Source organism: Globicephala melas, chromosome 7 (assembly GCF_963455315.2).
Source record: "Globicephala melas chromosome 7, mGloMel1.2, whole genome shotgun sequence".
Classification (NCBI taxonomy): Eukaryota; Metazoa; Chordata; class Mammalia; order Artiodactyla; family Delphinidae; genus Globicephala; species Globicephala melas.
In genome coordinates, this window is record NC_083320.1 from 61,986,357 (window position 1) to 62,008,172 (window position 21,816).

At 34.4% G+C, this 21,816-nt stretch overlaps 1 protein-coding gene across 1 annotated transcript in view; it reads right to left on the reverse strand.

The window, feature by feature from the left end:
- UBR3 (ubiquitin protein ligase E3 component n-recognin 3) overlaps positions 1 to 21,816 on the reverse strand; it is a 230,774-nt gene that overhangs the window by 96,023 nt on the left and 112,935 nt on the right. Inside the window, exons 20-24 of the mRNA XM_060302279.1 lie at positions 21,505 to 21,646; positions 17,900 to 18,004; positions 16,650 to 16,823; positions 14,145 to 14,605; positions 9,981 to 10,069 (exon numbers count right to left, since the gene is read on the reverse strand). Coding sequence (XP_060158262.1) covers positions 9,981 to 10,069; positions 14,145 to 14,605; positions 16,650 to 16,823; positions 17,900 to 18,004; positions 21,505 to 21,646 — 971 coding nt within the window. The remainder of the gene's footprint in view (positions 1 to 9,980; positions 10,070 to 14,144; positions 14,606 to 16,649; positions 16,824 to 17,899; positions 18,005 to 21,504; positions 21,647 to 21,816) is intronic.

A 21,816-nucleotide genomic window follows, 5' to 3' on the forward strand; every position in this document is an offset into this window, starting at 1 on the left:
TACATACACACACACACACATACACACACACACACACAGAATAATATTCAGCCATAAAAAAATGAAATCTTGACATATGCAACAACATGGATGGATCTAGAAGGTACTGTGTTAAAGTGAAGTAAGTCAGAGAAAGACAAATAACTGTATGACCTCATAAGTGGAATGTAAAAAACAAAACAAAATGAAACAGAATCATAGATACAAAGAACAAATGGGTAGTTGCCAGAGGGAAGGGGAGTGGGGAGTGGGAGGTAAAATAGCTGAAGGGGATTAAGAGGCACAAACCTTCAGTTATAAAATAAATAAGGCAGTGGGATGTTATATATAGCATAAGGAATCTGGTCAATAATACTGCAGTAACTTTGTATGGGGGCAGATGGTTACTAGACTTAAAATGATCATTTCATAATTTATGCAACTATCAAATTACTATGTAGTACACCTGAAACTAACATAATATTGTACACTAATTATATTTCAATTTTTTTAAAAAAGGAAGCATGGGACTTCCCTGGCAGTCCAGTGGTTAAGGCTCCGTGCTTCCAATGCAGGGGGCACGGGTTCAATCTCTGGTCGGAGAACTAAGATCCCACATGCCGCACTGGGCAGGCCAAAAGAAAAAAAAAAAAAAGGAAGCAAACTGTACAGTATTATATACAGTAAAATTTTATTTCAGGAAAAACAAATAGAAACAAAATGTATTCATGTGAAACAAGAAAGCCTGTTTATAATGGTTTATCCTGGAGGGGTGAGATTTAAACGGGAAGGTAGGAAGAGATGATAAGCTTTGCTTTCATACAGTTTTGTATGATATGTTAAGCATATTTTTTTTAATGTCTTGGATTGGTATCAGTGGGTCTTATTTATGGAACAAATAACCAAAACATAACATACATTTATGGGCTGTATTTTTTTTTTGAAATATACCACATCACAGATGACTGACTTGAATGACAGATGCAGCACCATCCCTCAAAAATGAACAAATTTACAATCAGAGCAACCAACATAAAAAGTATTCTATCCATGAGATCTGCTTTCTAATTTAAGTGAAAAGAAATTCAATTAGTTTCTATTTAGTTGAGAGAATAAGAATTTCACAAGTTAACACAGCAAAATTTACATAATTTATAAAATAATAACAGATGCAACAGCCATAAATACATAGGACTAATGCACTATATGCATTCCAATGTCACAAGTAGATAGGTCCTACCTAAAACAGAGCAAGTCTACAGCTGTGCCTGATTCCAAGCAAATGTAAGAATATAAAAGAGGCTAATTTATGATAGAATCAAACCCTAAAGCAGCAAAAAGATGTGTCAGGGAATAAGAAGCAGTTAAAGATATAAACAGCATCCTTTTCCATAATAAGAGAAATGCTCACTAAAATTAGACCAGATACCACTTCTTTTCACCTACCAGATTAGCAAAAATACAAAAGTTTGACAACATATTCTAATGACAAATACATAGGGAAATTGATACTATGACACATTGTTGATGGGAATGCAAAATGGTACAACCCCGTAAGGGTAATTTGGCAATATCTAGCAAAATTACACGTGTTTACCCTTTGACCCAGCAATCCCACATCTAGAAATCTATCTTACAGATACATTATCAAAATACAAAAAGATACATGCACAAAGATATTCATTGCAATACAACTTGTATAACAAAAGACTGGAAATTACCCAAATGTCCAATAATAGAAGACCATTTGAATAAACTATGGGGGGGTGGTATTGTGAGGAATCTACTATACAGGTAGAAAAAAGAATAAAGAACATCTCTATACACTGCATGATGGGTTCTCCAGGATATAATGTTAAGTGAAAAAAGCAAGGTAGAAGAATTATACATAGTATGTTATCATTTACCTAAGAAGGGGACACTGGGATGTAACTATTTTTATGTCTATATATATATATATATATCCCCAACCCCCTTTCTTATGTAAATTATTAAAAAATAAAAGGATAAACCTCAAATTAAACTATACTATTAAATAGCAAAATAAACAGCTCCCTCCACAACTAACAACAATAAGAGGTCAACCAAATCCTGATCTATGCCAGCTCCTGCTTGGACTACCCCACTTTCCAAATGAAATCTTAAAGGATGGGTACTGTGGACAGCTACTATTTCTATCTACCTAGTATCTACTGTCCCATCTGCTAACAGCAGGACTCAGTTTTTGCTTAGAGAATCATACCATCACCCCCACTTTTGATTCATATGACTGGAGTGGGGCTGACCTTATAACTAGGCTAGACTAATAGAGACACACCAAGGATTTTTGTTTCAGCTACTGGAAAAGAAGTATTCTTTTCATTCTGGTTTAAAAATAAATAAATAAAACTTTCCAAACACATTGAATATCCCTTCTATCTTGTACCTTGTACCTCAATCAATCAATCATCAGTCTATTAATTCTTATTTTGCAACTATCCTCATAACTGTCCCTTTCTATCTCCAGGCTACCAACTTGGGGGAGTAGGGGAGGGGAGGGACTTAACTCTGCTCAATTTGCTTCAAATACGAAGAAATAGTAAAGAGCTTGTTGATTAACAGCCCATACTCCACCATTTACTACTGTATAATCTCAGACAAATTTCTTAACCTAAATTTAGGCATCTTTATCTGGAATACTACCATCTATCTCATGGGTCTATCAGGACAAATAAGTCAATATACAGAATGTGTTTAGCATAGTTTTGGTTACACAGTTAACATACAAAAATATATATCATCATCATCCCCCAAAATTCATACTTTTAGACCCAGACCCAAAATACAGACAAGGTTTTGTATATACAATGTTCATAATAATTTAAAAAACTGTAAAACTAAAGTCCAATTATGATGGGATGATTAAGTAAATTATAGAATAAAAGTAATAATAGTAATACCCAATGCTTATAAACACTTATTATGTGCCAAGCACTCTGTTTTAAGTGTTTTAAATGTACTAATACATTCAATCTTCACAACAACCCTATGAGGTAGGCAGTATAATAATCCCTTTTTAACTATGTGGAAACCAATGTAGAGAGAAGTTCAGTAAACTACTCCAGGCAATGGAGTGGCTGCAATATGAACTTGGCAGTAAGGCTCCAGAGTCCATGATGATAACCACTACCTGCTACCTCTCCAACGAAGTAAAGCCTTTAAAAATCATAGTTACCAGGAGTTTTAATAATAATATAGGGATATGTTTATGCTAAAATGTTGAGCAAGAAGACATGAAACCAAATTGTACTACGCAGTATCATCTGTAATGTATGTGTCTTTTGGATGGTGGGATTAGGGATAAAATTCATCCTTCTTTATGTTTTTCTGTACCATATAACTTCTACGATTAAATGTAGTATATTTAAGATAAGAAAATAATTTCCAAAATAAATTTGCTCTATATTAAGCATCTAAACTCTCACTTGAAACAATTATGCTGGATTTCAGTCATATCTATCTGATAAGCCTTAATGAATCAAGGTCTAACATCCTGACTTCTATACCTAGATGGCTAGTAAAAACAAATAATGGGGTATAGTAATCAGGAGACAAAGACAGAAGGAATTGCAGAGGGAGTCTTTTCATATAGAAAATTTGATAACTACAAAAAGGCATTATCAACATATAAGTAAGAGTACTAATCACAGAGTAGAAATCTGTTGCATTCAGAGAGAAAAGCGTTTGTCCTTAAATTTTTACCTAATGATGTAAAATATTTGATTAGAGGACTTGTAAAGTACTGTATATTATAAATTCAAAATACTCTACATGTTATGTTACTAGACTAGAAATCTTGGGAGAACATCCCTCAAACACAAAGATAAAGGCAAAATAAGAAAGAAGCAACTACAGAATGCTTACATTTACAACACAGATGGGAAATAATGCAGAAGACAAAAGGTATCTGACAAATAAAGCAGAGGACTGGACTGAGATTAAATTGTGTCTGTATTATTGCTAAATAGTACCTCAGGTGTGGGCCCTGCTTTATGTGTTAATAATATTATAATACATAATATCAGATGTAAATGAGCAGAGTAATCAGAGGCAGTGAGACATATGACTCTGTAATTTTTATCTTTAGCGATGTATGAAAATGGGATCTCAAACAGGTTCTAGGGGTCAAACAGATCTCTTTGGGAAGGGAGTGAGTTATAAATAAAAGGAATATGCAAATCTGAATGGTCCAGAATCCCACTGGCATGGCCATAACCAACATAAATAAACCAAACGCTCATGAATCTATTATTACCTCACCTGTCACCACTGCAGCATGCAAGAACCGGGACTAGGAGAGAGCGGAGCCCATTATCCTGATGGCTTCTGGGAACTGCCTCTGTTTGCTAGCAATCATGGTCTGCCTGATCCCTCAATTGTTGTTCCTGTGCCCTGGCTACTACCAAAAAAGATCAAACCTTCCAAAAAGTAGTAAGATTTAGGACAGTGAGTCAATAACTTTGCACACTACTGCCATTCAAATATATGATTGTGAACATAACTGGTTCCTAAGCATTGCTTATCAAATTTTATACTTAGCCTGGGTGAGCAACATCTCCCACTCTCATTAGCAACTATTCCAAACCTCAAGTGGCATTCTTTTCACTCAGCAGAACTCACGTTTTACTTAGCCCTGAAAACTGAAGCAACTGAGTGATCACCTGAACTTCCCACTTCCCCTGCCCCTAATGGAACTCACCTCTATCTCCATCCACTCTTTCCCTCTTCCCTCCAGTCTCCTCAGGGAATGCGGTGGCAATTCTCCTATTCAAGACAATACTACCTAACCTCATCTGGATACTTTGCTTAATCAATTCCTTAGAAAACTGTTTTTGTTCTATCTCACTTGGGAGTGGGCGGCAACAGATAAAAACGATTTCTAAAAGCAGTATTAACTAAGCTTTTTTTCTTAGTTCCTAAGGTTGCCAACAAACAAACAAACCGAACTGTACATCAAACTGGTTACACTACCTCCCCCAAAAAGACTGCTCTGAAGTGACTTCAGAACACAGAGCTTTTGACTATATACCCTTAGTAGAATTACCGAAGGACAAAACGATCTGTAAACAATTTAAAATTTTTTAAACTTAATTCAATGATTTCATTGTTTAACATAATATCCAGGTTGGTATTTGAAGCTATTTACTTTGAAAGAAAAAGTAATTTTCTTACATATGATGTATATTGTGCTTGAGTAGGAGAATATTCTCAATCCTAGGACACGTATGTTGAAGTATTTAGGAGTAAAGTGTCATGATGTCTATAACTTACTTCATTTAGTAGAGACAGACAGAAAGAGAGGGAAAGAACAAATAAAGAAAAATGTTAACTAGGGGAGGATTATAGTGGTACATGGGAATTTATACTACTATTCCTTTAGCTTTTCTGTATGTTTGAAATTTTTCATAAGAATAAACAGCATGTGTGAAATTAACTCATTTTGGTTAAAAAAAAAAAAGCATTTATATACATATATACTCAGAAAAAGATTTGTAAGGATACAGCCTAGGTTAGGAAATCTGATAGTATAATCTGATAGTAAAAATATAATATTATTTTCTTATTTTTGATTATATGTGTTTTCTAAGTTTCTATAATAAAAATTTAATGCTTTTTTAATAACAGAAATTTTAACTTTATATATTATAATAACAAATATAAGTAAGTATCTAATCAAGATTGCAGACTGAGCACAGGCTTTTGTCTCCATTCCTTCTAAAAAACCACTGAAATAAAAGTAGAGAAATACATAAAGAAATATTTCCCCAAGAATATAGAAAAAGGATGGAGTTGTGGAAGAGAGTTTTACCAACCAACAAATAAGAAATGTCAATAAAATTTCCAAAAGATTGGAGGAGATGGAGACATGCTGACAATGAAAGAAATTCATAAAAGCTGCAACCACTTATGTATTACGAGAAAGTTACAGAAAGGAAGAATTGATCTCTCCGTTAGAAGAATGTCAACTCTGGGCTCAGAATCAGTCAGTGAGGCAGAGGATAGGAGTCATAAGTATTAAGTGACTCTGAAAACAGAGTAATTAATCAAAAGTCTATATACAGAACTTCACTACTCAGCACCCCAATTCCCTCCCCAACTTTGACTGACAGAGCACTCAGATAATTTGACATTTACCTCACAGAGGAAAAAAGACTATCTTTCTCCAGAGGAACTGAACAAGTCACTTGGAGAGCACTGGGGTTTCTAACTGAGTGTTAACATCTGGGGGCCCAAACAGAGTAGTCTGCAGTCCTCCCACCAAAATCTAAGTCTGACAGTCGACACGCCTCATCCCTACTCACGCTAAAGAGAATTACTAGAATCAAACCTTAGACCTCAGCAGGGTAAACCCAAATTAACTACCCAGACCACCTTTCCAGGAGAGTCAAGGACTATCAGGCAAATGAGGAAAACTAACAACATGAAAGACCAACTTAAATTTCTAAGTAATTCAGAAGGATAAAGGATAATTGAGAAAGAGAGACATTCAGAAAGATTTGAGAAAAAATTCTACAAAGTAAGACCAAGATATTGAAGAGAAGAAACCTCTAAGCATGTAAAGCAAAAAGAATACATGATATAAAAAGACATAACTGATGAACCTAGTGGTAGGGCAGGAATAAAGATGCAGATGTTGAGAATGGACTTGAGAACACGGGGAGGGGGGAAGGGGAGGTTGGCACGTAGTGAGAAAGTAGCATTGACATATATATACTACCCAATGTAAAATAGATAGCTAGTGGGAGGCAGCCACATAGCACAGGGAGATCAGCTCAGGGCTTTGTGTCCACTTAGAAGGGTGGGATAGGGAGGGTGGGAGGGAGATGCAAGAGGGAGGGAATATGGGGATATATGTACGCATATAGCTGATTCACTTTGCTGTACAGCAGAAACTAACACAACATTGCAAAGCAATTATACTCCAATAAAGATGTATTAAAAAAAAGACATAAAAGCTTAAAAGATCAATCCAAGAGATCCAATATCCAAGTAGTGAGAGTCCCACCAAAAGAGAATAAAGAAAATATAAGGAGAAAAGTATTATAATAGTTTTCTATTGCTGTTTCACAAATTACCACAAAATTCAGTGGCTTAAAACAACATTTATTATCTCACACAGTTTCTGAGGGTCAGGAACCTGGGAGCAGCTTAGCTGATGGTTCTGGCTCAGCATCTCTCATGAGATCGCTATCAAACTAACAGCTGGGCAGTATTCATCTGAAAACTTGAATGGGGCTGGCAGTTTCACATCCAAGTTCACTCACATGACTGTTGGCCAGAGGCCTCAGTCCCTAACCACACAGGCCTTTCCATAGGGCTGCTCACCACATGGCAGTTGGCTTTCCCCAGAATGAGCAATCCAAGAGAAAGAAAAGCCGTCAAGAGAGAAGCCATAGTATCTTTCATAACCTAATCTCAGAAATGACATACCATCACTTCTGCCATATCCCAGTGATCATGTCTACCAATTCTGGCACAATGTCAGAGAAGACTACACAGGGCATAAATACTAAGAGGTATGGATCATTGAGGGTCATCTTGGAAGATGGCTATACCAGTTATCAAGAAAATCATAGGAAAAATTTTTCTCAGAGCTTCTGATACATGAATCTTCAGACCGAAAAGGTCCATTAAGTACTAAGGAGAATGAAAAAAGATCCACCTAGATACATATCATAAAACTTCAGATCTCTAAAGATCAAACAATTATAAAAGTGTCACAGGAAAGGGAAAAAAATGCTCACCCACAAATGAATAAGAATCAAACTACCACCATACTTCTTATCAAATAAATGGCAAAAGACAAGGGAGTATTGCTTTAACAGTTGTAACAGAAAATGTGTATCAATGAGGAATTTTATGTTCATCCAAATTAACAATCAAGCATGAGAGCAAACCAGAGTTCCATCTGGAAATATAAAGAATCAGAAAGTTTAGCTTCCAGCACAAGCATTATTGGGAATACACTTGAGGCTGCACTCCAATAAACAAGACTCCCAGAAAGACATAAGATGCAGGAAATCCCAGATCAACATGATAAGAGGAAAATCCTAAGGTAATGGCTGCAGAGCATGCCTACAGAGAAAATGGACCAGACTGGAATAGAATTCCATGCAAAGGACAGTATGATTGAGTGGGCAGAATAATAGGGATATCATAAAGGCATATTAGTTTGAAAAAAAGGCAGTTGGAAACTTCAGGAGAAACAAAAGACAATGTAACAAAGTAATGGCCCAAACAGAAATGAATAAAGGATGGTATGGTTTTAGCAATTGCAAGACTGTGAGAAAAGAGGCTATATACTAAATACAATCTCCTTAAAGTGCGCTAGGAGTCAGGCCAGTGGACTCAAAAAAAAAAAAAAGTAAATGAATACTAGGTTATTTTTTAGCCCTGTATTCAACAACATTCAAACAGTTATCTTAACTGTTTTTCAACATATAGAATAAACCTTTGGATGGAAGACTTGACTGCAACTGCAAAACAAAATGTTGGCAACCTTAATTTAAAAGAAAAGAAGTAACTAATAAAATGCAGAAGGTAGAGATAAGGAAAAGAAAAATGAAAACTAAGGGTGGTTATTAGTTCATTTTATATGAAGAGATATGAAAAAACTGGCTATAGATAGAACACTTAATAGAACACTTAATTGTAACACTTATTACAATTATCTTTAATCTGTAAAAACCAAAAAATATATATAATTATTAATTTTTGGAAAGAAGGAAAAGAAAACACAATGGAAAAAGTGAAAACAGTGTCAATGAACTAAATCGTCATATTTCTTATCAGAAAGTCAACTGAACCAAATGTAAAATAGATAGCTAGTGGGAAGCAGCCGCATAACACAGGGAGATCAGCTCGGTGCTTTGTGACCACCTAGAGGGGTGGGATAGGGAGGGTGGGAGGGAGGGAGACGCAAGAGGGAAGAGATATGGGAACATATGTATATGTATAACTGATTCACTTTGTTATAAAGCAGATACTAACACACCATTGTAAAGCAATTATACTCCAATAAAGATGTTAAAAAAAAAAAGTCAACTGATAGCAAGTTAATCCAATAAGCAGAATTTAGTATACTTTACATCAAAGTTATGTCCTGAACATAAACTCTACTGTTGATGGTTTAGAACACATTATGCTAAATCTGGACTGACCCTCCTCTTCACACCTCTTGTGAACATTAGCTATATATTGAACATTAGTTAATATATGTATATAACTCTAGTTACATGTGCTTATGTGCATGAGACTGTATTTGCATGTCTGAATGCACATATGTGTATATATTTTAACTAAAGGTACAACTTCAGTGTATTTTCTTTCAGCATTTTTGTCTAAAAGTTAAAAGAGAGAGAGAGAGAAATCAATGAAATGCAAGTAATAGTCAGGGAAGGGAGTATCCTGGTTAACTGAAGCCTGAGATTAATTGAGATTTAATCTATTTCTCCTACGTTTGTAAAAGATTACTCATAGCAATCTACCATCACACAGGAAAATGGCATCCTCTCTCATTGTACAAATGCTAATGCTAATCCTAATGGAAGTGAGAAGTGCATCTGATTTTAAGAAATAGTGAAGGGGTGGGCAGCAGGAAGAGACACTGAAAGTATCTGAAAACTATTTTAAGGATCTTAGAATAATTTCACAGGAAAAAATCAGAATAAGTAAATTCACATTGATGAACCTCACAAATCTAAAGGACAGTTTAACAGAAGAAAGCAGCAGGAGAATACTGTATTACTACCATCAGGAAGAACTTTCTAACAACTGTAGCTACTCAACAACAGAATGGACTGTCTATAATAAAGGTCTGATCTTCCATCACTCTATTGTTTAAATAAAGACGAGAAATCATGTCTGTAATGTTAAAAACTGGTGGGTGATTGGACTAGATAATCCCTAAGGTAATTGTAACTGTAAGTATGAGAGTTCTAAACTAATAAATTTTGACTTACCAACATCCATTGCCGTTTCCATGAAGCTTTTCTGTCGTGAAGCAAATTCTGCAAGCAACTTCTGCTGCCTCTCTCTGGCCTTTTGTCGTCTAGATTAAACAGAAATAAAGTGATAAGTACCAGACGTGCTTAAGACATACCTACTATCTTTCAGGAGTATATAATGTACGAAAGGCCCCCTGTACACAGTTAAGAACAACCAATTTTCTGTACTATGTATTAAATTTCAGGTAAAATTTTATTGTCCTTAAAAGGATTCTGCTGCTTTAAAATAGTTTGAAAATCACTGGGCTTAAATAGGTAAAAATAAAAGCCACGATTTACTTTAAAATGTGAAATAATAATTAAAGTAGATAGAAAATTTGGATGTCCAACAACACAATTTCCTAAATATATGTCAGTTCATAGTAAGAGCAACAAGAGTTTTAGCTAGGAATCCACAATTTAACCCCAGGTACAAATAACAGCAAACTCATTGCTAGAAGAAACTACTATGTTAAGCTATGAACAGAATCTAAAAGATAAGAATAGTCAGGTTTAGGGGACTTCCCTGGTGGTCCAGTGGTTAAGAATCTGCCTTCCAGTGCCGGGGACGCGGGTTCGATCCCTGGTTGGGCAACTAAGATCCCACATGCTGTGGGGCAACTGAGCCCGCGTGTTCTGGAACCCACATGCCACAACTAGAGAAGCCCACACACCGCAACAAAAGATCCCATGTGCCGAAACTAAGACCCGATGCAGCAAAAATTAATTTATTAATTAATTATTTTTAAAAAGAATAGTCAGATTTACTGTTACCTTAAGAACAGGTCTCTTCCTAAAAGAGAAATAGCAAAAAGCCAGGAAGTTTTCCAGTTTCTACCAGGAAATATTCCAAGTTTGGTTTATTTTGTTTGAAGTAAAAGAATATGAAAGAGTCTCAAATACAAGATAAAGATAAAACTATATTCCAAATCTAAGCATAAATATTCCTTTGGATTAGTTCACTTTATTCTATTTATTAATTATGCCTTATCTACTTCCAAAGAGCATTTTAATTTGAGGCTAGTTGAAAAAGAAAAAAAATGACTATAACGTAAGTATAAGAAAATAAAAGTAAACTAATAAAGACAGGAGATAGGCTTCCCTACATTTAAAGATGCTAGAAATACTAATAAGCATAAAATTCTACCCCCAGCAAGGTAAGGTTCATATAGTAATTCAAAACAAGAGAGGAGGGAGAGGAAGAAGAAAAAGGTTAAAAGGTAAGTTATACATTAACTCATTGGGAGAGACAAACTTTTTACTTGAACTAAATTCAAAAAGGGATTTATCATAGCCCATGATACAAAGAACATTAAAAACATAATGGATGGAAAAAAAAAACCATAATGGATGGAGTATACTATAGCAGTTTCTTTTAGTGACCATTTATTATATCTATATACTACAAAAGAATTTTATTAAACTGAGACTCTATGTAGTAATTTCTATGGGAAACATAAAAGAATTCTGCTATTAATCTGAAATGATTAAAGGATATAGAATATAGAATTTAGAAGAATGGAATGTTGATGGTAATTTTTAGATTATTCACACATCCACTCCGACCCATTTAGTGGAGATAATCACAAACATCTATAAAATCAAGTACTGTGGTCCAGCTTACCATGAAAAGTTACATATTTTTGCCAATAAAGTTCAAGAGATTTTTAACACTCCTTTTCTAACATTTACTTTAAATGTAATTTAGGGCCCACTTAAGAAAACTCACTGTATTACCTATTTTATAAATATAACTCTTATTTTTTATATTATACTTTATATTTTAAGCCAATATATTATTATCCAGGTTGATCACTCACCTTACTCATCAAAGTGGACTCCCAATGACATTAGCCATTTCAAAAAATTAAAAACCACTCCTGGGCTTCCCTGGTGGCGCAGTGGTTGAGAGTCTGCCTGCCGATGCAGGGGACGCGGGTTCGTGCCCCGGTCCGGGAAGATCCCACATGCTGCAAAGCAGCTGGGCCCGTGAGCCGTGGCCGCTGGGCCTGCGCGTCCGGAGCCTGTGCTCCGTAACGGGAGAGGCCACAACAGTGAGAGGCCCGCGTACAGCAAAAAAAAAAACAAAAAAAACACCACTCCTGCACTCTCTTTCCTTCCTGAACGTGGAAGGTGGCACAGTGGCCTAGGACAGGGTGTCAAGACCCAATGGCCCAGCACAGGAAGGCATTCGTGTGGGGGAAAGTTACAAGAAATTGGTTACATACAAGGGAATTAATCAAAAATTAATACATATTAAGGATTATAGGGGCCAGGTTTCTCACTATGGGAGGAGAGAGTTACAATTATGAAAAGAAGGAAAAGAAGAATAAATCCTATGGTGTTGGATTAGAACTGGGATTATCAGGTTGAACTCACAGTCATAGTTTTTAATAACTCTCTCTCCCCTCCCTTTATCCGCCCCCCATACACACACATTTTTGCCCACTAAGAGGGTCTGTGAATGAGCTCATTAGAATGAGCACATGGACTGTAGTTTCTAAATAAGATTCTTTACTAAAAGGAACCAGGACTCTTTGGAGAAATGGCTAATACCAAACACAAGATGAACCTGGGCTATCTTCTTGGCCCAGAAAATAATTGAAAATGCTCAAAGAATGGTGGGGAGAAATCCAAAGAACACAGAAACCAGCTTGAAGGGACTCCCACTGGTCAAATCTAGAACAATTTGAGCAGCAAAATGATTAATGAGCATGAAATTATAACCCATAAAATAAAATAGGAATCCATAACTCCAAACTGATATAAGTAAATAAATGAATAAACTGAAAGTTGATGGAGAACAGGATATTGCAGCATCTCAAAGTATCTCCCCACAAATTACATATTAATTACAAAGGAGGGAAAAAAGAGAGGAAAGTTACTAAGGGTAACTTGACAGTGAAGAAGTCTAACAGACACCCTCATAATCAAGTGATCAAAGTTAATCACCAGTAATGAAACAAATTAAAATCATGTGACACCTGATGGGATGCAGTCAAAAGAAAACAGCAACACTTCCTTTTTTTTTTTTGGCCAGGCCAACGCAACTTGCAGGATCTTAGTTCCCCAACCAGGGATTGAACCCGGGCCATGGCAGTGAAAGCCCGGAATACTAACCACTAGGCCACCAGGCAACTCCCCAGCAACACTTCCTTGATATTCCTCTCAAAGGTGCTTCATCGGAATCCAAACATAATAGGAAAGGAGACAAGCCCAAGTTGAGGGACATTCTACAGTGTCTATTGCTCTATAATCTTCAAAAGTGCCAAGGTCAAGAAAATAAAGGAAAAACTGAGGAAACTATTCCATGCTGAAGGAGACCAAAGAGACATGACAACAAAATGCAATGAGTGATTCTGGACTGGATCTTTTTGCTCTGAGACACGTTACTGGGACAACTGTCAAAACTTGGGATCTAGGGATTTTATCGTACTAAATAAAATGTTGATTCCCTTATTTTGAAAGGTGTATTCTGATTAGGTAAGAAAACGACCTTATTCCTAAAAAACACGCGCTAAAGTATTCCAGGGTAAAGCAACTTACTCTGAAATGATCCAGGAAGTTCTTTGTATTATCCTTGAAACATTTCTGTAAGTTTGAGATTTCTTCAAAATAAAAAGGTTTTAAAAATTAAACCCATCCTCAAAGGACAAAAATTTGTCATCAAGGAAGAAATGGAAACAAACAAAAATGTGCCGTAGATGCTCAAAGACGTAGGAGACCTCCAAAAATGTTTAAATAATAATAGCACTGATAGAATATGTGTTTGGTCTCCTATACTACTCCTTTGTAAACTTATAATAAACTTATAAGTTTCAGTATGTTTCTTTAATTAAAACAATGAGCTACGCACTCTACAGCTCACCTTTAAATACATACATGTACATTTACATTTAGAATACATATGGCTGTCACCATATGTATTCTAAATGTAAATGATAACTAACTCAAGCATGCTAAATGCACAAGCACTGACTATCTTTGATTCCATTTACCTTACAAACTAATCAGCTATGATTACAGCTGATAAACATCCAGGTGATTAGCCTCAGATGGCCAAAGTGGGGATGGGGGGTGGTAATATAAAATCTTCAACTGTACCATACATTAGTTTAAAGCATTAAAAATAAAAATTACCTTTCTTCTTTGTCCAGTGTTTTCTTCTCTGCAGCAGTGATCTTTTTGGGTGGTACAGGAGGGGTCACTTTTCTACATATCTCTTCAATGATGCGTTTGTTCATTCTGCTTTGCAATGCAGCTTTTAGTAAAATTCTTTCTACTGCAGTTATACCATCTCCATGACTATATTTAGGTATATCTGGTTGGATTAAAATTTCTATGTCATCAAGCCAGGGAGGATAGTAGGAGTTTTGTTTTCCTGAGAGTTTGTGGTGAAGTTTAATTAACAAAGACAATATGCTTTCTTTAATTTCCAAAATGGCTGTAGTTAACTGTGGAGCTGAACCAGGTGCAGACCATTTATTTGAAGTTTTAGGACGAACCACCTGATTTGCTTCACTGCTATTGCGATTGATGATCTCCTGAAACTTCTTTCTACGCTCTGCTACTAAGCTGAAAACTTGAGCTGTACCAGAATTCTACCATTCAAAAGAGAAAGAAAAAGAAAAATCAAGAGAAGTTACTCAAGTGTCAAGTTTAAAACCATATTAGTACTACATTTTCAAAAGGGAATGTTCAAAGTTTCATCCAAAGATTTATTTATTTGCTCTTTAAGTAAATCTGTCTCTTCACTTCTCTCAAATATACTTAGTCCCACTCAACCTGGAAACATCGAGAAAGGCGATTAGCCACAGTAACACCTGTTTTACAACCTCCTGGGCCTACCTACCAGGGAAAATAGACAAAGCTTGAGTAGTTTCTACAGCCATATTAAAGAGGAATCATAAACAAAGTCCTTCATCAGATTAAAGGAATAAAAGCTATTCTATCCAACATTCATCAAGAATACTATACTCTTGGGCTTCCCTGGTGGCGCAGTGGTTGAGAGTCCGCCTGCCAATGCAGGGCACATGGGTTCGTGCCCCGGTCCGGGAAGATCCCACATGCCGCGGAGCGGCTGGGCCCGTGAGCCATGGCCGCTGAGCCTGTGTGTCCGGAGCCTGTGCTCCGCAATGGGAGAGGCCACAGCAGTAAGAGGCCCACATACCACAAAAAAAAAAAAAAAAAAAGAATACTATACTCTTTACCAACTTCTAGAAGACCACGATATCTTCCACTTAAGAAAATTATAAATTAATTTTTACCAAATTAATGAATCTGAACTGCTAATTAATTTCATTTTTAAGGAACTTCAAAAGTTTGAAAATTAATTCTAACACAAATGCTTTAAGTTACTAAAGTGAAATATAAAGATGAAAAATCAAACTAATCTCTTTCATATTTAAATATCACTATAATTTGTTATTTGAACAGATTTTTTAAAACCATTTCTCTCAATAATTTATCTTCAAACTAGTCTTTTCTGCTAAAGCAGTCAAACTGCATTAGGGCTCTTAGAAATCATCTTTTAATTAAGATACAAGCTAGTTTAATGGATTTCATTAATTTTTTTTAAGCAAGCATAGAAAGGATACTTCAATCAGTTGAGCTTTTTATGAGCTAAATTATAACATACATTATTTTTTTTTTAACATCCAAGCTGTTTTTCAACATACTCTCTATCAGCATTAGAGGCAAAGGCTGCTGCTTATAGATTCCAATATTTTAATCAAAATTCTTTATGGTGTTCACAGCAAAAACATATTGTCAAAGACAAAGAAAGTTCCTACAAATGGACTCTTCAACAAGAAATGTCTGATTCAATGTTCTTTACTTGCAAAAATCTATATTGTAGGAATTAGAGGTATTTAAATTTAGTTACTTGCCCTGTCATATCAAGATTTTTCATTTCTGCTTTCTATAAATTAATTAAGCTACATGCAATGAGAGAGCTGATTTTCAAAATGCGTCCAAATACACAATATATGGAGTTTAAGATTTTTGTGGGCTTATGTTATCAAAGTTAATTAACTGCCATAGGAGCAAAAAAAAAAAGTTGTGAATGGGCATGCCACCAGCAACTAAAGATTAAATTTATTTTGATTTAGGGAACATTCATTTTTAAGATGTTAGTAACAATGCTAAATGTAAACAGACTGAAATGTGCCGCTTATAATTGGCCCAAAATACTAACACTACTAAGAAAAACCCACCATTAAATATGCAGTATTATTTTTTAAGTTCAATAATATGAATTTTCTTTAAAATTAAGCCGAAATTACTGCGTTTAAAAAATACACACACACATTAAACATTTTTTAATCTATATTAAACACACACATATACACACAAATACTTCAGCATTTGTCCCCATTTCCAGTTAAAGCCATATTGCTAGTTAATGCAAATATTATATACTTCTACCTCTCTTTGAAGAACTTTAGGCCGACGTGAACTCTGGCAGATTAAAGGAAAAAGATGGGTGAGGCAAAAGTTGCTTAGATATATCAGAGGAAATAAAAGACAATTTAAAATTATCTACAACCACATTTATTTTTCTTTTGGATATGATAGGATGATCTAAATAACACAACCCAACGTAACAAAGTCTTTCCTTTTTTTTGTTCTCTCTTTTACACTTACTTGTAAAGAACCCAAGCTATCAGAGCTGGTACTTGCAGGTGAGTCTCTCTTCACTTCCGGAGCAGTCTCTGGAACTCTCACTCTAACATAATTTATAAAGTGTCGCATGTTTGATACTAAGTTACTACCAGGAAACCAACTGTCATGACAACGTTCTGGTCCACCTACTGATGCCTAAAACATAAACATAATGAATATCAAACCTTGCCAATCTGGTCTAAGGTACAGTGGAAATGTAACAAGCCCAAATAATAGTCTATTGCCAGTCATATTCCTGAATCCCTTATAGTCTCGTTCACAAATCACAAAGTGCTAATAAAACCAAATACAAACACAAAATTTTAGAACAAATTTCTCAGTACTAATATAGGTAAGTCCAATGGAAGTCAGCTAAACTTCTCCAGAAAAAAATACACTTTTCAATTTGGAAATACTTAGTACAGAATATTATTCATCAACCATTAGGAATAACTCATAATACAGTCAAATAATGCTAATTTGGACTAACTGTAGAAGAAAGTCTGAAAAATCAACCAAAAGTCTGACTTAGTCTTAGAGGAATCGTAATGACCTTTTAATATCTATGAAAGAATATATGTTGACTCAACTTAGAATATAAAGTACAGCCTAGTCTTTTTACTTGTCTGGTTTTTTCTTGTTTGTTTTTTTGCTGTTATTATGTTTATTATGTATTCTGTCTTTTTGGAGGGACGGGATGAGGAAAATATCAATTAATTATAAAATCAATTTGTAGTGACAATTACTTTTATGGAAGTGATACTTATAAAATCCTGAAACTGATTAACAACTTGTATTCTTAAGTAAACATTCTCCCTTATAACAATACTTACTCCATTAACTTAAAACCTTTACAGAAACAATTTGCTATTCAAAATTAATCCCTAATCAAATTATTAGAATTTCTAGACTGAATTCCTAACATAACAATTATTTACCAGTAATCAATGCTATTAGCATAACACCAAAAGTGCACTAACCACGTTTCTTAGATCTACATATTATGAATTACGAATTTCAAATTCAGTAATTCTACAAATGGAGTTTAATGTATTAGTGAAACCTCTCAAAGAACATATGTATGTGAAGATTAAAAAGGGCCTTTTCCAATAGTTCTTAGGAAGATTTTCATCTGAGTATGATGAATCCATAAATACCTTTCAAGATGACATACAACCTTTTATTAAGGCATGTCATAACTTTAACATTTAAAAATACAAGAAACTACTTACCTCTTCATCTGATTCCTCTTCAGCTGAATTTTCAAGTCCTAATTCAATCAGATATAAAACCATGCAGAGTACATGTTCTGACAGATTTTGATGATCCATCAAAATCTTTAAAAAGGGAAAAGATGCCCTGTAATTACTTTTTTCCACAAAACATATTTCACTTAAATATCAAAAAATATTTTAATGCTATAGATGAAAGTAACATAAAATACATATACACATATATATGTGCATGTATGCATATGTACATATATATACAAAATTCATAATCAGATACGTAAATAAAGCCATACCTTGGTGAAAAGACAAAAATAAAACCAGTAAAACAGGTTCCCTCTCAAGATCACACAGTATTTTAGGCAATATCCAGAGATATTAGTTCACTGATTTCCTAAAGGTTAAGACATTAAATAATCCACTAAAACCATTATTATAAAAATACTAGTATCTAATAAAGTAATTTAACAAGACTATTTTACATTCTAAGTTGCTGACACTCTTCTCCTGATGACAAAGATATCAGATAAATAAGTTTGTTAAATAGGATAATTCATGCAAATGTGTTTGGCATAGCACCTGGCATATAACTGGGAGCAAAATAATTGTTTATGGAACATTAATATTCTTAAAATCTGTCTCTAAAATTAAAGTTCTGAACCTGAGTGTTTTGTGCTGTTGTGTAAATGTGTATGCAATGTGTGGTTTTTATGAGTGAGAAAGGAAAAAGAAATGCAAGTGGTTAGGAGAGAGGCTTCTCTGAGGAAATACTGATAAATCTGACCTTATACACGGAATACACAATGCAAGCCTTACACAATTTATGCAGGACTTTGGGGCTAACCTACACCAATTACTCATTCAATATGCTGCAACAAACTATTAACCAGAAGACACATAGAATACCATAAGAAAAAAACAGCCTGGCAACTATCATGTTGTCTTCATTATTAAAAAAAAAAAAAAAAGCCATCTGGTCAAACTATAGAAGGGGTAAGAGGAAGAGCTTCTGCGGGGAGTGGCATTGTCAGCTGCAGATGAGACTACAGAGAACAAAAAAAGAGGCCAGTCTAGGCTGAGCCTAGCAGAAACTGCCCAAACGGCAGAGGGAGCTCGGAAAGGACTTAGTCACTTAGGAGCTAATCTATTGTGACTAAAAAATAAAGACTTTCAGTTCACTGACTTTCTAATGCTTATTCTGACTACTGAGAAGGCTTTTCCATTCATATTTTGTGTGGCACAGTGGTGAGGAGAATAGACTTTCAAAACCTTTTAAAAACCTGTTTTTTTATACAAATTCTGTATATACTTAGCTATTTGACCTTGAGCAACAACTGGCCTTAAGTTTTCTCATCTTTAAAACTGGAAGAGCAGTCCAGAATTATTGCAAGGATTACATGATCACTATCTGTAACTTGCTTCATACAGTATCTAGCAATTGGTGTTCAATAAATAGTAGATAGGTGGTATGAATAGTGGGAGGAGCAAGAACAGTAAGAGGGGACTGAAGGCTGGGAGGCAACAAAGGTCATGTTTTCTAATCCAGTACTTTACAGGGAGGAAACCAAGGCTCAGCCACACACTCAGCTAGCACAAGCAATACTGGAACAGTTTCAAACTCCCAAGGATTGCCTATCATTACTACTCTGCCTCCTCTTAATAAATAGAGCATTACTAGCTAAAATCAAATAAATTTTGGCTTGAAACCCTATGGCATTACATCTTACAGCTTCAAATGAGTAACTTAAGGGCTAAGAAAAGAAAAAACTTTATTAGGTACTACAAAAAAAAATAATCGTTTCTGGGGATTTTTATCAACATGTTCTATATTAAAGTCTTTTAATATTAAACATGGCAGGAGATGAAATCGTTTACTGACACTGATTTTTAGAAAGTTGACCTGCCAATGCAATGTCAATTAAAGGTTCTTCTATTATCATAAAAGTCATGAAAACTATTACAAAGTTGAGATTTTAAAAAATTTGTTCATAATAATCTTATAACAATATTGCCTTTCTATTTTTGATGAAATATTATTTTTACAGTAAGCAAATAAAAAGGTTGAAAAAATTTAACTTGAAAGGACACAAATCATTTGCAGTAGGCTTCTTTAATTTTTAAATCAAGAATTACTGACATTTATTATCTGTAAGATGTTACGGAAAAACCCAAAGAAACTTTTTGCCCAACCCAATATATGTACTTAGCTTCACTATCTGAACTAGTTATTTAATCTCTAAAACTTAAAAATCATATCTGAAAAATGAGAATAACAACAGAACTTTCACTCATAAGGAAGTTTCCTAGAATTAAACAAAGTAATGTATGTAAGTGTATATAAAGTATTTGAAACAAAATCTGGCACTAAGTAGACATTCAAAAAAAAATCTATTTGTAAAAAATCAAAACCACAGATATCTTTTTAGTAAGAAAAAATATTCTACTTTTTTTAATGAAAAAAAGAACATTTTAAATCATTTTACTGAATAATTCTCTTAGAAATTAATGAAAATAAACCATTCAAGATGTTTTTTTGAAGCGCATGTCTAAAATTTTAACAGGAGTAATTTTTACAAGTAAAACAAAAAACTGGTCATGGGGTAGAGTTAAAAAGAATAGGGGGTGCAGAAATCTAAAAGTTATATTTGTTTACACAGCAAACAAGAAAAAAACTAAAGTGTCTACTTAACTAAATTTAATTTAAGTAATTTAAATAATGCATATGTAGTAATTGTAAATTTGCCTAATAGGCTTACTTTTTAATTTAATTTTTCAAATTCTAATTAGAAAGAAGAAATAATAGGTTTTTTTTGTATCTAACTGTATAATGTTTATCGTGTCTAGTTACTTTATAAATGTCTATAGTTATTTTACCTATATAACATGAGTATAGTTTGTCTTTCATTTCTTATCCAGGTTAGAACATAAATATGCCTGTTATATATATATACACATACTCCATGATATTATGTATACAATTTTTGAGTACACAACTAATGTTAGCCAAATAAGTAAGTCCGTTCTGTGTGAGAAGACCCAAGGATAAAACAAATTCTAGGTAACAAAAAAGTAAAAGCATCACCTTTTGAGTTTCTAAGGTATTTAACGAAAGAAAATCCTTAATGGTGTCACTTAGGAGCCCATTCAAATCCCTCCATGTCACATTCCTGATCAGAGGAAGAAAGCCAAGAGAACACGCCTAAACACAGGGTCACTGGCTCCTATGGCTGCCATGTTAGTTTTGTCATTTTAGTGGATTCTGGTGGTTGTTTGGTCCCTACTGTTCATTTCATTCTTCCTGTACTCACAGAATATTTCACTTCTTGTGGCACAGAAACCATAAAAAAAATTCCTATCTGAAACTGATAATATGAATAGTTTCCCCCCAAAAATGGTATAGCTGTTATTTTCAACTTAGATTTGAAATTACATAAAGAATACAATTCATATATATGTGATTATGACATATCCTCACACATCTTAAACATATAAATACACTTTACTTTATAAATAGTATTTTTATGTAAATATTATCCTTTAGCACTTTTATTTACAAATTATGGTAATAAATTCTAATCTGAGTCTTTCTATTTGAATTACTACTGTACCTTGTAAAGCAGAGTGAATAGCACAATGTGTAAAGTTTTACAGTGCAAAAGTCTCATGAGACCTTTATAGCTGGGATGGAGTGGCGTCCTTTTCTTATAGGGAGGCCAGGGATTTCCAGGGAATTTTCCACTCTGTTTTAAACTGTAAAAATAAAACAATACTAAAATTAGATGATAGACTCAAGATTAAAATGTAATTTAAATAGTGATTCCATAGCTTCATCACACACTATATATGTTACTTTAGCACTTTTTGGAATAGCCTTAGGTACAGATCATAACTTCCTCTACCTTTTTCTGGATGTATCATAT